Raw genomic sequence first — 14,906 nt, forward strand, 5'->3', positions numbered from 1 at the left:
AATTAAACTAAAAAGTCTTGGTTTAAAGGAAACTTCGCTTGTTCCTTCGAGTTTTTATTTTTTAAAAAAAATTGGGGTCAATTCAATTCGGTCCATTTTTCCCAAATAGAAAAATTTGACCATGATTTTGTGAATAGCAATACAAAAACACTCCCACACACATAATCCAACTAGATGTTGTTGTTAATGGGATTTAAAGTTTTGTAGTCAAAAAACTAAAGTTAGTTTATAGCTTAGTCCTACAATAAACTAAATGGCAAATGGATCAAGTATTATGTGCCAAGGGGTGAGTTTATTCGTAACAGTGTTAGTGATGACGGAATTGCTATTTAATCCTGAATATAAGAAATCTAGACCACAAACTTAGTATCTATATTTTGTAAAACCGTTCATTGGATAAGCATGTAAAGACAGATGATCTTACCCAATTTTGAAAATTGTAACAAGAAAAAGAAAAGAAAAGAGCAAAAGTACGGCAAATATGGGAAAATCATATAATAGAACATCCTCGAAAGATAATTGAAATCTTTAACGTATTGTCTGTTTGATCAAAATTATAATTTGCACAAAAGGCTTAATTGACTCCGGCATACTATTATTTCAATTTTAGATCCAGGCCTTTATTAGGAAAAGAGGAGGGGTTGAAAGAATAGTTGGTGTGTGTGAATATGTAAGTATGTATGAAAATAATGGGATGATTCAAGGATATCTGACAATATGAGCGGTTACAATTCTAAATATTGATCACATAATCGCTACTAATTTCAATACAGCAAACGTTTATTTCTGTTTAAATGCAGTTTACCATCAATAAGACTAAACATCTCTTCACTTACTTGCTTACTCTTACTCTTACTCTTACTCTTACCACCACCACCACGGCCAAGGCTACCCCCACGAGCAAATACGGAGATAATGATATTTTTAGATTTTAAAGAACTTTACAAAACTCTCCGAAGTGTTTTGTGTGTTAACAAGAAGGTGGATTTATTGTTGCGATTATTTTAGTGTAGATAATTATTAAAAATAAAAACAATAATAATAATAGATAATAGATAATAACATGGTATAAAGATTAAAATCCACATCATCATCGACATATGAATCATAAATCTTACATGAACAATAGAATTTCATATATCCTTGGTTAATAATAAAAACTGTTGATTTACAGGTTAACAAGATTAATAGCAATATCAACTGCATATCTCTCCTCTCTCTCTCCCTCTCCCTAATTGAAATATCATTTGAAATTTATGAAAATTTTTCTTGAAATCTCCAACTAACTTCTTCTTCTAGTTCAACTTGCTATTTTCTTGAAAGACCCCTTCTTGCTCTTTTTTTTGGTTTCCTTTAGGTGTCTGTTATTTTTGACTCCTAGTTGTGTGTTTGTGTTTAAACATTATTTATGTCATTGTGCATTTTCCTCTAAATGTAAATGTAATATTGGATGAATCCGTGTTACATGTTACACTAAAGGATTTATTCCACCAATCCTCACTCTCATCATCATCATCTTCATCATCTATTTACAAGAGCCGCCTATAACCATGTGGTGAATGAAAACTTTTCATTTTTGTAAGTTCACACATAAGCCATATTAGACAATCCTTTCTATTTTTTTTGGATTATACATATCATCGAACAGTATTTGGAAAATAAATAAAACAACTACATTTTGGGAAGGTTAGTAGGCGGCTATAGTTATGATGCTAGATTTAACTGCAATTTTATTCATAACCATGATATTGTGAATAATAACAACAGTAAACCCCCTAAATTTAGATAAATAAGTTCATTTTAGGTAATATGGTAGTCTCGGATTACTACCGAAAACCAATCAAACTATTTTAATGCTGGTTTATTAATTGATCAAGAATTTGATTCGGGTCAAGTTACTTTAATTCTACGTGATTGTGTCAAATCCAATTACTTCGGTAAAAATGGTTCGAGGAGAAGTGCACGAGATATAGGATGAAAAAAAAAAAAATAAAATAAAAAAAAATTTTGGAAAATCTCCATTATTATTTTGTCACTAAACTGAAATTTTGATTAATATTCATTTGATGATCATGATGATATTGGGAAAGTGTTGACAATTATTTACAGGTTATGGTTATTTTTGGGGTTTGAATTTAGGGGGTTTTCTTGTTTTTGAATTTTCTTTTTTGTCTATTACCCTTTTGTTCCGTAATGAAGAAAAATGATTGCAAAATAAAATAAACCATCAACAAAGTAATACAGATGAACAATAAAGATTATCTGTTGGTAATTGTTGTTGATGCATAAGTTGATTATGTTATATTTGTTGTTGTATACTTGTTGTTTTCCTAGTCAGAACAAGATGGAGATTATTGTTGGTTTAACCAAAGAAACAGAAACTAATGTATAATTTAGTGTTTATTATTATTTATTCATTTGCAAAATAAAGAATACAAGAGTACCCTTCGCTATCCCTTGCTTATTCTTCTTGTACTGGATGTGTGTATGTCTGTGTTTTGCTGGATGTTATACGAAATTTCATCCTTATCCGCATGGACCATATTGTACATAATTCACATACATTTAGACTATATATAACCCATTTACCAATATACAGTACTTACTCATGCAAATGCAATATCTGGATTACTTGTCTTTTCTTTTCTTTTCTTTTCTTTTCTTGTATTGAATCTGATATCAATATTCTTTATCCTTAAATTCCGGTTCCGGAACATTCTTAATGATACTATATTCCGGAACCAATGATCTACTTTCCATCTTCTTCTATCCATTTTTCCCTTATGAACCTAATAGATTTAAAAAACCCTAACTATAACCTTAATCTATAGCCCTTAATAATAAACCCATGGCCCAAAGTTTTTCTTCTCTCTCTCCCCCCCCCTTCCTTCTTTTTGTTTCTTTTAACTAATGTGAAGAACAATAATCAGTATCAGTTGGATAGCTTATTTAATTTGCGTTTTTTTTTTCTTAAATTTGTGGAAGTATGGCTTTGAGATTTCTTTATAGTATTGCATGGATTAGTTGAACTCCTATTGTTATTTAGGTAAGTTTGTGTATACGTATATATTCATTCTTGGAAATTAAGGTGATTAAATGAAACGTTTGTTTACGGTGTGTGAATCAAGTGACTCTGGCCAGGAAATTCAATAAAATGAAAATATGCTCTTCCTTATAGACCATACATTAGCCACTTATTATGCACATTCATTCAATCATTCATGATAAAAAAAAAAAAAATAAAAGCAAAGATTACAAAGCGGATGTCCTCGGAGTTGAGATATTGATTGAATTATTATTATTATTTGAAGATGTTGGAACAAAAGTCTGGGTCTAAAGATCAACAAGTAGGAGTTGTTGTTTCAATATGTATTACTACTTGTTTTCTTATTTTTTGATGTGCCTATCCATGAAGATTTACAAGAAGGTGATAGAATATCATCGATGGTTGATTTACTCCGTCGGTAGATTAAACTTGCTTAAAGTATATTAAGCTTTTCTTCTTCGTCTTCTTCTTGTTGTTGTAGTAGTAATTCTAGATATTTTTCATTGTTCTTCTTCTGTGTGATGTTCGGTCTATCTATTGTTTACTTTGTTGGTTCTTTCTTTCTTCTCTCTTTGGTGATGTGCTTGTTGAATCGCAAACCTCGGAATCCCATTTGAGTTTTGTGAATCATTATTGGTTGTTACACAAACTGCAACAAGGAAAAAGGATTTGCAATAATTTACAATGGGTGTGTTTAAATTTAATGTATGAATAAATGCATGCAAGTTGGGTAGATGTTAAATAACAAAACACAATGACAATAGCTAATGTCCCCTTTTTTAAAACAAGTTTAACCTGTTCAACATAATGAACACACCCACCCATCCAATTGAACACAAGGTTGGTGTTAAATCCTATTCTTGTCTATTTAGTTGTTTTTTACATGTTTGCTACTTTTCTTTTTTAGAGTTCTTTCTTTCAAGTTGAAATGTGAATCGGGAAGGATTTATATATAAATGATATCGATAATCCCTCCCTCAACATCCCCCCCTGTGTTTTCCTTCTGGTTAATGTGTTTATTTAAGTTCTTTTCTTTTTCTTTATATTCTTTTGTATTTTAATTTTGGAACACTATCAACTGCCTATCAACACCTATCAACAACTACCAATTACAGTTATATATTTATATTTATATATATTTTGCAATAATGTCAGGAATATTAAATTTACTAAATGCTGATGATTTAATTAGTAAACAACAACAACAACAACATTCAGGTATTACTACTCCAACTGAAAGTTTATCTTCAAATTCATCTCCTAAATTAGATTATTCTTCTCCACAATCTACTTTAAATTCCCCATTCCAACCACCAGCTACTAAACAACTGACAAGTAATAAACCTTTAGTTGTACTTAGAGATCAAATACCAAAATCAAGAATCAATAAAAAAATATTAAATAATAAGAAGTTTGTTAAATTAGCAATTAGAAGAAAATATTCAACTAAAAAGATTAAAAATGATACCAAACAATCAAAACTTCATATTAAATCTTTAAAAGCTGGTATTAAAGTTAAAATGACATTATCAAATAATTTATTTTCTTTATATCATAATTTGATTCCATTTACTGATAATAGGAAATTCTATAATTTGTTTGATACCAATGATTATCAAGATGAACAATTGAATTCCTTATCAAATGATAAGAATTTAATTTCTAAAAGTTTACAATTAATTAATAATAATGTTGTTGATTTAAGTGAATATTCAAATAAGATATTAAAATCATTTACTAATGGTAATTCAACTCCAACTTTTAATTCATTAGATACTGCTTTAAATTCATTATTTGGTACTAAGAATTTCACATTAGTTAGAATAACAAGATCAACAACTGATGATGTTCATGGAAGTACTATATTAAAATTAGAAACTGCTACTCCAGGAGATTTTAATCTTATTGATGATGAAGAAAATAGTGATGAAATGTTGCATAGTTTAGGTAAAGTAAATGAAGTTCCAAATAATTTATTTTTTAAAAAAATTATTGCTAGACCAAGATATAAATCAAATATGAAGATTTATTTCATACCTGAATGTTTAAATTATTCATTATATACGGATTATAGAATGTTTGAAAGAGATTTATTCAATGGGATTATTCAATTGAATTTTGAAAATGATAATGATGATTTAAATGATTTAAAAATTAAAAGATCAATTGGTTACAATAGAGATATCTATTGTACTTTCCCATGTGATGATGTTTTAAAAAATTATAAGAAATCCATTATTGAAAGTAAATCAATTATTGATCAACCTAAACAAGAAGAAGAACAAGAAGTAGTGGTAGTGGATTCAAAACCAACTGTTGCATCATCAACTTTCAGTTCACCACATCAATTACATCCAATTAGAGCTCATTCGATGGATGATAGTTTAATGATGGTATCAAACAATCAATCAATGGCACCACCTTCTATTTCAGGACCTCCTCCACCACAACAACAACAACCAGTTGGATTTCCACCATTAAGTAGAAGACCTTCATTAATTGTGTCACATCATTATTATCCTTCAAATTCCCTTCAAGGAGTTCCATCATTCCCATTGCATCAACAACAACAACAACCTCTTCCTCCACCAAATTTCAAGTATCCATTTACTCCACTTCAACAACATCCTAATCAACAACTGTATTTCCAACCTCGTCTATCAATTGATAGTAATACATCACCAAGTTTTATTCATTTACCTCCACCTCCTCCACCTCCTCAACTTCCAATTATTTTACCTCAAACTCCAAGATCTTCAATTGTTAGAGAAAATGTATTAGGTTTATTAAGACCTTTTGATGATTCTACTTCTATTTCAAATTCTAAATCTGAACCATATCTGGATATGGTTAATAAAAGACGTATGTCTATTCAAGATTATTAAAACTGGGACGTTTTCATTATCATTATTTGCTTCCTATTAAAAATGAACAATTTCTATCCTTTGGTATTATTTTCTTCTTATTGTAATTTATGTAACTCTTTTTTTTGTTTGGATCTGTTTATGTATTAATAGTAATAGTAATTTTTATATATTAATTTAATGTACATATACCATTTTCTTTATATTCAATAAAGTCATATTTAAAAGTGGAGGGAGAGAGGGAGGGAGGAAAGAAGAATAAAAAATGATTAAACCTTCAAGGCAACATTTTCAGTGGTAATAAGATGTTTAAATGGTTCCAAAGCATTAGCAACATCTTGTTTAACAAATTTTTCAGTTTGTTGAGGAGCTCTACCAACAAAAGTAGAAGGATCCAATAATTTATCTAAATCATTCCAAATTGGTTTGAAATATTCAGTATTTTTAATTCTTTCAATTAAATCATTATCACCACCTTCTTGTTTAACAACAGCACTTGCTTGATGACTTAAAACTCTAATTTCTTCATGACAATCTTGTCTAGAACCACCTTTTTCAACCATAGCCATAATAATATTTTCAGTAGCCATGAATGGTAATTCAGAATTGATTCTTCTTTCAATAACTTTTGGATAAACAACCAAACCACTAGTAATATTCAACATAGTAGATAATAAAATATCAACAGTTAAGAAAGCAGAAGGTAAACTAATTCTTCTAATAGCAGAATCATCCAAAGTTCTTTCAAACCATTGAACAGAAGCAGTTTGAACGGCGTCATTAAATAAACCACCTAAATGTCTAGCTAATGAACAAACACGTTCACATCTCATTGGGTTTCTCTTATAAGCCATAGCACTTGAACCAATTTGAGATTTTTCAAAAGGTTCTTCGATTTCTTTCAAATTAGCCAATAATCTAATATCAGTAGCAAATTTATGAGCAGTGGCACCAAATGAAGCCAATGGACCTAAAACATCAATATCGATTTTTCTTGAATAAGTTTGACCAGTAACTGGATAAACAATATCAAAACCTAATAATTCGACAACTTTTTTATCCAATTCTTCAACTTTATCATGATCACCATGGAATAAAGACAAGAAAGAAGCTTGAGTACCGGTAGTACCTTTAACACCTCTTAAACCAATATCATTTCTTGCTCTAACCATATTTCTTAAATCCCATAATAATTCTTGTAACCATAAAGTGGCTCTTTTACCAACAGTTGTTAATTGAGCTGGTTGGAAATGAGTCCAACCCAAAACTGGTAAATCTTTATATTCCATAGCAAATTTAGATAATCTATCAATAACATTGACTAATTTTGGAATAATAACATCATAAGCGTCTCTTAAAAAGATTAAATCAGCATTATCAGTAACAAAACATGAAGTAGCACCTAAATGAATAATGCCAGCAGCACTTGGACAAGTTTCACCAAAAACATGAACATGAGCCATAACATCATGTCTAACTTTTGCTTCTTCAACTGCAGCATCTTGAATTTCTTTATCGGTAATTTCCAAATGTTTCTTCATTTCTTCAATTGCTTCATCTGTAATAACTGAAAGTCCAACTTCTTTTTCAGCAATTGCTAAATTTAACCATAATTTTCTCCAAGTTGAAAATCTATTTCTTAAAGAAAAGATTTTGGACATTTCTTCAGATGCATATCTTGAAGATAATGGAGTTGAGTATTTATCGTAATCTGACATTGCTAAAACTAGTTATTGTTTGGGTTGAAAACTAAAAGAATTCAAAGAAAAGAAAAGAAAAGAAAAGTTGTTGAAAATGAAAAATGAAAAATTTCAAGGGGGTTTTTATTCGTAGTTTATATATTTTGGTAACAAGATGAGATGATTGATTTTTTTTTTTTTACTTCTCCGCCCGCCAAAAGTAATTTAGTTAGTTTTTCCCACGCGGGTGATAAAATTGACTCGGGCGAAATAGGGATCGATTCATTCGTAATATAAACTACCGTACTGGTATGTACATTAAACTGGTGGGTATACTTAAAATCACCTAATGCCGGCTTAATTAGGGAGTACACATTTCTAATAATCATCATCATCATCATTAACTACTACTATATATACAACTATTATCAGTAGTATATCATGTAATCAAATTCTGTGTGTCATTATCCGATACTCCCAGTAGTTCACCATCGTCTTCTTCTTGTTGTTGTTGTTGTTTATTATTATCATCATCAGGATCATGTCGTATAATATCTTGCTGTTGTTCTTGTTCAGCAGTATAATCTTGAGCATTTAATATGGAATAAACAGCACCTTTGAAAAAAGTATATATGAAAACCATCTTTGTTTCCAACTGTCTTAAATTCTCAACTAATCTAATACTAACCCCTTTATCATTCCCGTCATCTTCTTGTATACTTTTAGTTGTTGCTGTTAATGATTCTAATTCTTTTGATATTTCAAGTAATGTATTGTTCATTAATTGATATTGATCAAGGATTTTCTTTTCTATTGTTGATAAATTAGGATTATTTGTATAATCTATACTTGTTGGTTTCACTACCCCATCATTGTTACTAGCTGTTGACATGGTAATTGATTCTTATTGCAATGTTGCTGTTGTTGTTGTTATTGTTGTTATTGATATTAATGTTGATGATGATTGTCGTGTCTTTACCTTTGCGCGTATAATTTTTTTTTCTCTTTCTTTACCCACTGGGGAATGTATGTCCTGCATGTAAACCAACCTGAAATTTCCTTAAGAAAAAAAAAAAGAATCAAAACAAAAAAACACATCATTGCTATTCATTCATTTATTCATTCATTTGCTTACTTTCCTTCTTGTTTAACTTCTTGTTTGAGTCAATTGATAAGATGTCATCAACTTCAGAAACAACTACAACAGTCAACGATTCAAACAATACCCCAATTGAATCCAATTCAACCAAAGCTTCTTCTCCTGTATCATCAGCTCCATCAGCAGATGTATCTAATGATCCATATGCTTATAAGAAAAGAAAATTGGTTAGACGTCCAGCTAAAGCAAATCCATTGAAATATAAAGTATGGTTAATTGGGCATATATCAGCATTAATATTTGGGTCAATTAGTTTTATATTTCAAATCTTTTGGTTACCTAATTATTATTATATTAATTCAATAAGTTATAGATTGTCATTAATTGGTAGTATTGCTGCTTTAACTGCTACTTTTAGTCATAAATTTGGTTTACATAATTTACCAAATATTGGAACTTTATTAAGTCATCAAAATTTTCAATATCTTGTATTGGCATCAATTTGGATTTTTACATTTAAATCCGTTTTCAAAATTTTACCTTATTTTATATTAGCTTTATTACATATTGGTACTACTAAAAACATTGGATTTATTACTAAAGAAGCTGATTTTTTGGCAAGTGTTATTGCTTATGATGAATTATTATTGATTGCTTATTTGCTTGTTAGAACATTATTTTTTAGAAATGCAAGTGGTTATCAATTGACTGTATTTTTGATCTTTTATTGGTTAAGAATCTTGTATAATAAAGAAACCACTAATTTATTTAACTCAATTATTGATAGATTAGATGGTAAAATGTCAAGTATTAAAAATCCTAAAGTTGAACATTATTGGTATAAAACTAAAACTTTTATTAAAGAAAAACAACAAGCTGATGAGTTTTAACCCTTTGTGTGTGTTTAGGTGTTGTATAAGTAGTAGTAAGTTGATTAGTATCATTTTATAGTTGTTGATTATATTATAAAGACCCATTGATATCTGTATCATTCTATTTGAATAAGTGGGCCATTGGTCGGGTAGGCTGTGCTAAAAAAAGCGATTCTCCTACCCGAGAACGACCCGAGAACGACGACCCGATTGGGTACACGAACACGACCCGGCTCCCCGTCATCCCGCAACCAACGTCGAGATTTTCTCTTTTTTGTTAAACTTGTTCATTGATTAACCAACCTCATTTTGATTATCGCCATCAATTGTCAATTTATCAAATAAACAACCAATCAGTAGAGAGATACTCCTGAGTAAAAAACATGTCTTCTAAAGTCCCAGCTATTTATCAATTAGGTCATTTACCTATTAAAGATCATTGTTTCTCACCAGATCGTTCAATTTTAGCCATTACAAAAGATAATGAAGTTGAAATTTATAAAATTTCAACCAATAATCTTTCTTCAAAACCTCAATTAATTACAGTTTTGAAAGATCATGATAAAACTGTTACTTCTGTTGATATTTCACCAGATGGATCTAGAATTTTAACTTGTTCTCAAGATAGAAATGCTTTAGTTTGGGAAAAGGATCCAACTACTGGTGATTTCAAACCAACTTTGGTATTATTAAGAATTAATAGATCAGCAACTTGTTGTAGATGGGCACCAGATGGTAGAAAATTTGCTGTTGGATCAAGTGATAGAATTATTGCCATTTGTTATTATGAAGAAGAAAATGATTGGTGGGTTTCTAAACATTTAAAGAAACCTTTAAAATCAACAATTACTTCAATTGATTGGCATCCAAATGGAGTTTTATTAGCTTGTGGATCAACTGATGGTCATGTTAGAGTCTTTTCAGCTTATATTAAAGGAATTGATTCTAAACCTCAACCAAGTGTTTGGGGTACTAAATTACCATTCCAAACTTTATGTGGAGATTTTACTAATGAAACTTCAGCTTGGATTCATGGAGTTAAATTTAGTAATGATGGTGATTCATTAGGTTATGTTTCTCATGATTCAAGTTTAGGATTTATTTATCCTCAAGGAGAAGAATTACCACCAAAAGCTATTTTCAATGTTAAAACTAATTATTTACCATTTAAAAGTATTGTTTGGTTAAATGATAATCAAGTTTGTGTTGGTGGATTTAATTGTAATTTGGTTGTTTTCAAAGGTGATGAAAATGGTTGGAAAGAAGATTATCAAGTTGAACAACAAAAGGATTTAACTAAAGAGGCTGGACATGATCATGTTGGTGAAAATGGTGATGATGATGATGATCAAGAAATTTCATCTCACCAAGCATTGAATATGTTTAAACAAATGGATTTGAAAGGTAGAGTTAGTAAACCAAGTGCTGGTGGGAAATCAGCCAAAGCATTAAGTACTATTCATCAAAATACAATTAATAGTATTAGAAATTTTGCCCCAGGTCAAGTTTCAACTTCTGGTCTTGATGGTAAAGTTGTCATCTTCAACGTTTAAGTAGTTACAATAGAGTAATTATTACAAAAATATAAAGTGTTTATCTAAAATATATATTATTATTATTATTCTAATTATTCTAATTCAATAGACTATTTGATTAAATCTTTAAAATTAATAGTTAGTAATGAATATTCATTGATGGTTAATCATCAATTGTATTGTTGTTTTTATAAATAAAGAAATCAGTGTAATTCTAGAGCTTGGTAAAGTTGATATCTTCAGATTATTTTGGTTCAGAAGCAGAACTGATAACATTTATTTTTCATCATTCTAAATTCAATAAAACACAACACAAATGGTTCAAATAAAACTTAACATACCAGTTAGTATTTCAAAATGAAACTTCATATTATAAAAAAGAAATGAAAGTTATTTGGAAATATAAAAATCAGATGGTGATGCATGTAAATTATCCTTGGATCATATATTTATTCACCGGACAGAAACTGTGGTAACAGTAATTCATCATAGTAATAAAAAAAACATTGTTGTTTTTTTTCATTAATTCCTCCCATTAACAATATTTAATCATAAAACATACACTATTATTAATAAGTTAGTAATAAATCCCCATACTACTAATTCATTATTCTTATTTGAATTAATTAATTGAAAAATTCATAAACGAAGAATTCCTTAACTATTTATCCTGCATATACATCCTCAGTAAAGTAAAAAGTTACATCAATAGTTTTAATCATAATTATTAATCTCAAACAAGTGATTATTATCATAATTTCACATACTTTTTATAGTTCCTCTTGTTGTTGTTGATATTGAAAAGAAGAAAGAAAGAAAAGAATGATGAGTTGAAATGAAAAAAAATTTTCGCTGAGGTTTTTTTTTTTTTATAGCGCCAGAAAAAATTGAGAAGTCGTGTCGAAGGTGATAAATTTGTTTGAGTATTGGTGTTGGGGTGTGTGCGTTGAATTAGGGTTAAAATGGCTACAACAACTGCAAAATGTGTTAATGATGATGATTAACAAAATGATTATCAAGAAGATGATAATGATGTAGTTGTTGTTGTGGTGGTTGTTGGAATGATGGTGTGTCATGTGACTGTGGTCAGTTGTACACTATCAACACAATCAATCAAGTGTCATCATAAAGTAATAGCAAATAGTAACAATGAGGAATGCATCGCAATCAATTGATGCATGATAAACTATCCTGACCCATGGGGTTTGATATAAGCAACCATCTACCATTGAAGCTCCTATTAGTCTTTGTATTTATTGTTTTTCAACAGTTCTGTTCACTATCAGCACTGAATCTCATTAACATCAATGTTACATCATCTTGTATTAATTAGTTAGTTAATTAAAATAAAATAAAATAAAATAAAATAAAATAAAATGGAACCACACAGAATTAATTTACGATTGAAATTTTTCACTTTGTTTTAATCATTTTCATCATCTTCATTAACAAACAAGTTCAACAAATTGAAAGAGTATCAACTTTAGTTATCCTTCCCTCATTCATTGCTCTGGTCATTACATCATCATCATCATCATCACCTGTGTCTGTTTCAACTGTAAATTATAATTATTTCTTGTTGTTTGCTTTTTATCTTGAAAGATCTTTTATTTAATTTCCTCCCAATAACAAAAAAATAATATTGCACTTATTATTATTATATCATCTTCAACCAACAAACTAAACAACCAACCAACATTCCACTTTGATCTGATATATAAACAGACAATCTAATACTATTAATAATAATTAAAGAATAACCTTGTGATTAATAGAAACTTTTTCTGCCCCATTTTTTGGTTTATTCCTTTTCCTCCTCCTCCTCCTCCATCACCCAACCAAAATACCTTTCAATATGACTAAAGATAATGAAGCTCAACCATTGTTGAATAAACAATTGAGAAAGTCAAAAACCACTGATTATACGATATCTCCAATTCCTCATCAACGGACTGTTCAATACCCAACTCAAACTATAAACACATCAACTACTCCAACTACAACAACTACTTTCACTTCAACCCCCACTTCTACAACTATTACATCTGCTCCAGCAAATAGCAATATAATTCGTCCACAAGTCACCGGCCCAGGTTCAACTAATTTATCAGAATATACTGAATTTGACGATTATGTCATGAATTCAAAACGTCATTATTCTTTTAGTGCAAATGAATATTCCAGTAGACAACAGCAACTGGAAAAACCATTGTTTCATAGATTATTATCAAGTCATCATTCAGTTACAAATCCAAATTCACCATTTGAAAATTATTTAAATGGTAATATTAGTAGTTCACAAATTAATACCCCGTTATTTCCTCAAAAAACCGGTGGTGAAAGAAGTAGTATCGGTTCTTTAATTGATGTACCTGGGGAATATCGTAGATTAAGTGTGGTTGATATTGTCGGTAGTTTAAGACCCGCTAGATTATTAGGTACTGTTCCTCCTTTATGTAATTGGAATGATTATTTCAATCCAAATATTGAAAATTATAAAAGTAAAGATGTTAGGAAATATTATCAAGAACAAAACTATTTAATTGAACGATTCACTGAAATTGATAATTTCTTAGATGCTGGTAAAATCCATTATAATGTATTGAGTAACTATAGTAATACTCATAATGGAACTACAACTAGTACTAATACTACTAATACTAATACTACCAACAATTGTAACAATACTGAACTGTTGGAGAATATTACTGAAGAGCTGGGGGATAGTTCAAATAGTTTATCGAGATCCCATCATGATGCAGAAACAAATTTTCAAGCAACTGATTTAGAGAGAAATGATTCAAATTCAAAATACTCCAATAGATTTAATGATGTTCCTGGAAATGTCAATAATGATGGTTCAAGATATCTTGGATATAATGAAGAAGAAAATAATGCTCAAGTATTGACAGCTATTTTAGTTAATTTTTTAATTAATATTTTATTATTAATTGGTAAAATTGTTGTTACTTTATTAACTAATTCAATGTCTGTTATTGCTTCATTGGTTGATTCTATATTAGATTTCATGTCCACTTTTATTATTTATATTGTAAACAGATTAGCTGCCAAAAACAATTGGAAAATTCAACATGCTTATCCAATAGGAAGATCAAGATTAGAACCATTAGGAGTATTGATATTTTCAATTCTTATTATAATTTCATTTTTTCAAGTTGGTCAAGAATCTTTTAAAAGATTATTCTTTCCTTCTCCAAATCAAAAAATCCCTGTTACCATTGGTTTTGATGCTATTGGTATAATGACAATAACAATAGTTGCAAAATTAGGTTGTTGGGTTTGGTGTGCTAGTAGTAAATCATCGTCTGTTCAAGCATTAGCTCAAGATGCAATGACTGATGTTATATTTAATACTGTTTCTTTATTGATGCCAACATTGGGTCATTTTTTCAATATTTGGTGGTTTGATCCATTAGGTGCATTTTTATTATCAATTTATATTATTGTTAATTGGGGTATTACTGCTTTTGAACATATTAATAATTTAACTGGTGCTGCTGCTGATCCTTTGGATTATAAAGTTATATTATATCTTGCTTATAGATTTGCTGAACCTATAAAACAAATCACTGCACTTAAAGTCTATCATGTTGGTGATAATTTAAATGTTGAAATTGATTTGGTTTTCGCTAATGATAAATTTAATTTATCATTTAAAGATTGTCATGATATTGCTGAAGCTTTACAATATTCAATTGAAAGTTTACCAATGGTTGAAAGAGCTTTTGTTCATATTGATTATATGGAAGGTAACTATAAAGGTCATTTAAAATAATCCTCTCCTTGTATA

General features: G+C 29.5%; 6 protein-coding genes across 6 annotated transcripts; 4 read left to right on the forward strand and 2 right to left on the reverse strand. All coding sequences in view use genetic code 12, as the record gives it.

Annotated features, from left to right (window-relative positions):
* Window positions 1–4,194: 4,194 nt before the first annotated feature.
* CTRG_00626 (uncharacterized protein) lies at window positions 4,195–5,931 on the forward strand (the record flags this gene model as incomplete). Its single annotated transcript, XM_002545799.1, has 1 exon — window positions 4,195–5,931. The coding sequence occupies one exon, from the start codon at window positions 4,195–4,197 to the stop codon at window positions 5,929–5,931; it is 1,737 nt and encodes a 578-aa protein (XP_002545845.1).
* A 248-nt stretch (window positions 5,932–6,179) lies between these two features.
* Window positions 6,180–7,628, reverse strand: ADE13 (adenylosuccinase; the record flags this gene model as incomplete). The annotated part of the gene is made up of 1 exon (XM_002545800.1): window positions 6,180–7,628. The coding sequence occupies one exon, from the start codon at window positions 7,626–7,628 to the stop codon at window positions 6,180–6,182; it is 1,449 nt and encodes a 482-aa protein (XP_002545846.1).
* A 400-nt stretch (window positions 7,629–8,028) lies between these two features.
* DAD3 (Dad3p) lies at window positions 8,029–8,481 on the reverse strand (the record flags this gene model as incomplete). Its single annotated transcript, XM_002545801.1, has 1 exon — window positions 8,029–8,481. The coding sequence occupies one exon, from the start codon at window positions 8,479–8,481 to the stop codon at window positions 8,029–8,031; it is 453 nt and encodes a 150-aa protein (XP_002545847.1).
* Window positions 8,482–8,765: 284 nt separating this feature from the next.
* CTRG_00629 (uncharacterized protein) lies at window positions 8,766–9,578 on the forward strand (the record flags this gene model as incomplete). Its single annotated transcript, XM_002545802.1, has 1 exon — window positions 8,766–9,578. The coding sequence occupies one exon, from the start codon at window positions 8,766–8,768 to the stop codon at window positions 9,576–9,578; it is 813 nt and encodes a 270-aa protein (XP_002545848.1).
* A 365-nt stretch (window positions 9,579–9,943) lies between these two features.
* On the forward strand, window positions 9,944–11,113 carry ARC40 (Arc40p; the record flags this gene model as incomplete). Its single annotated transcript, XM_002545803.1, has 1 exon — window positions 9,944–11,113. The coding sequence occupies one exon, from the start codon at window positions 9,944–9,946 to the stop codon at window positions 11,111–11,113; it is 1,170 nt and encodes a 389-aa protein (XP_002545849.1).
* A 1,837-nt stretch (window positions 11,114–12,950) lies between these two features.
* On the forward strand, window positions 12,951–14,891 carry CTRG_00631 (uncharacterized protein; the record flags this gene model as incomplete). Its single annotated transcript, XM_002545804.1, has 1 exon — window positions 12,951–14,891. The coding sequence occupies one exon, from the start codon at window positions 12,951–12,953 to the stop codon at window positions 14,889–14,891; it is 1,941 nt and encodes a 646-aa protein (XP_002545850.1).
* Between the last annotated feature and the right edge of the window lie 15 nt (window positions 14,892–14,906).

Source organism: Candida tropicalis (genome assembly GCF_000006335.3).
Source record: "Candida tropicalis MYA-3404 genomic scaffold supercont3.1, whole genome shotgun sequence".
Lineage (NCBI taxonomy): Eukaryota > Fungi > Ascomycota > Pichiomycetes > Serinales > Debaryomycetaceae > Candida > Candida tropicalis.